Source organism: Frankliniella occidentalis, unplaced genomic scaffold (genome assembly GCF_000697945.3).
Source record: "Frankliniella occidentalis isolate FOCC.00 unplaced genomic scaffold, Focc_3.1 Scaffold35, whole genome shotgun sequence".
NCBI classification, from domain to species: Eukaryota; Metazoa; Arthropoda; class Insecta; order Thysanoptera; family Thripidae; genus Frankliniella; species Frankliniella occidentalis.
Genome location: NW_026267165.1, coordinates 88,004 through 89,033, shown reverse-complemented (window position 1 = coordinate 89,033; position 1,030 = coordinate 88,004). Strand labels below are relative to the sequence as shown.

Below are 1,030 nucleotides of genomic sequence, written 5' to 3'. Positions count from 1 at the left end.
CCCTCACATTCGTAGTTGAGAGACTGTGCCGCATATGCACGCACGAGGGCGGATTTGACTATCGTTTACCACGGCCACGGTGTACACTGTGACCACGGCAGACATGACGTTCACGAGTTCATGTTATGACCTGTCGAGCGTGCAAGGGTGAGGCCAGAACATATAGGCGCAGGGATGCGGCCTCGAACTTGACTCAAGCTAAGCTAGTCACGGCCGCTGCACATGGAATCCGGATACATTACACATTTGAAGTAAGACGTTCGTTTGTTTTTGTCGCATGCCTTAAACCACGAGATCCAGTGCCCGCCTTGCACTTTAACACATTCGGCGCAGAGTGATCACAATGTGGTCACGTGCTGGGGTTTCCAAGCCCCTGGACGCGATGCAGCATCGGAAGGTCATGTTATTAAAATCAGGTAAACCGTGGATGTTCTCTATTGGATTCGTCTCACGTCACGATAAAAAGTAAGACTGTTATAGGTCGCTTTACGAAGGGTGGAACAATAATCTTACGATCTTACGTTACAATGTGTGACACAAAATATGTCTCATATGTTTAAGTTGGCCTCAACTTCATACAGGGAGGTAGCTGTGCCGCCTCGATGCAAACGCGTACACTAACCCGCATGCACGGGTGCGGGCGGGTCTGCCTATCGTCTCGGCGCCTTCAGGCCCCGTGCGAATAGGCAACCCACCCGCACCCGTGCGCGCGGGCTAGTATGCGCGTTTGCGCCGACGGGGCACAGCCAGCTACCACCATGCCTTGGCTGGGGCCCGGTAGCAGACATTTTGGATAGACATTGAAACGATTGTATAGGACGAATGACACGGGACGTAGAAGTGTGACTTTAGGAATAAATGAACGAAGGGTGAAAGTCGCTGTTTTTTGTGTGAATGTGTGTTGTTGTTTTTTTGTTGTTGTTTTTTGCCACCTTGCAATGGCAAGGATTCCACTATCATTCCTGAAGCCGCACGACTTGCGTCGAAGGTCACGCACTTACCTGGTCTACCATGTCTGCTGGAGATGTTT

The 1,030-nt window shown here is 50.9% G+C and overlaps 1 protein-coding gene across 1 annotated transcript in view; it reads right to left on the bottom strand.

Annotated features, from left to right (window-relative positions):
• Nucleotides 1-1,024, bottom strand: part of LOC113207633 (uncharacterized) — a 13,113-nt gene extending 12,089 nt beyond the window's left edge. The window contains exon 1 of the mRNA XM_026424270.2: nt 1,002-1,024. Within this exon, the coding sequence (XP_026280055.2) occupies nt 1,002-1,013 (12 nt within the window). The 5' untranslated portion in view covers nt 1,014-1,024. The remainder of the gene's footprint in view (nt 1-1,001) is intronic.
• Nucleotides 1,025-1,030: the final 6 nt, after the last annotated feature.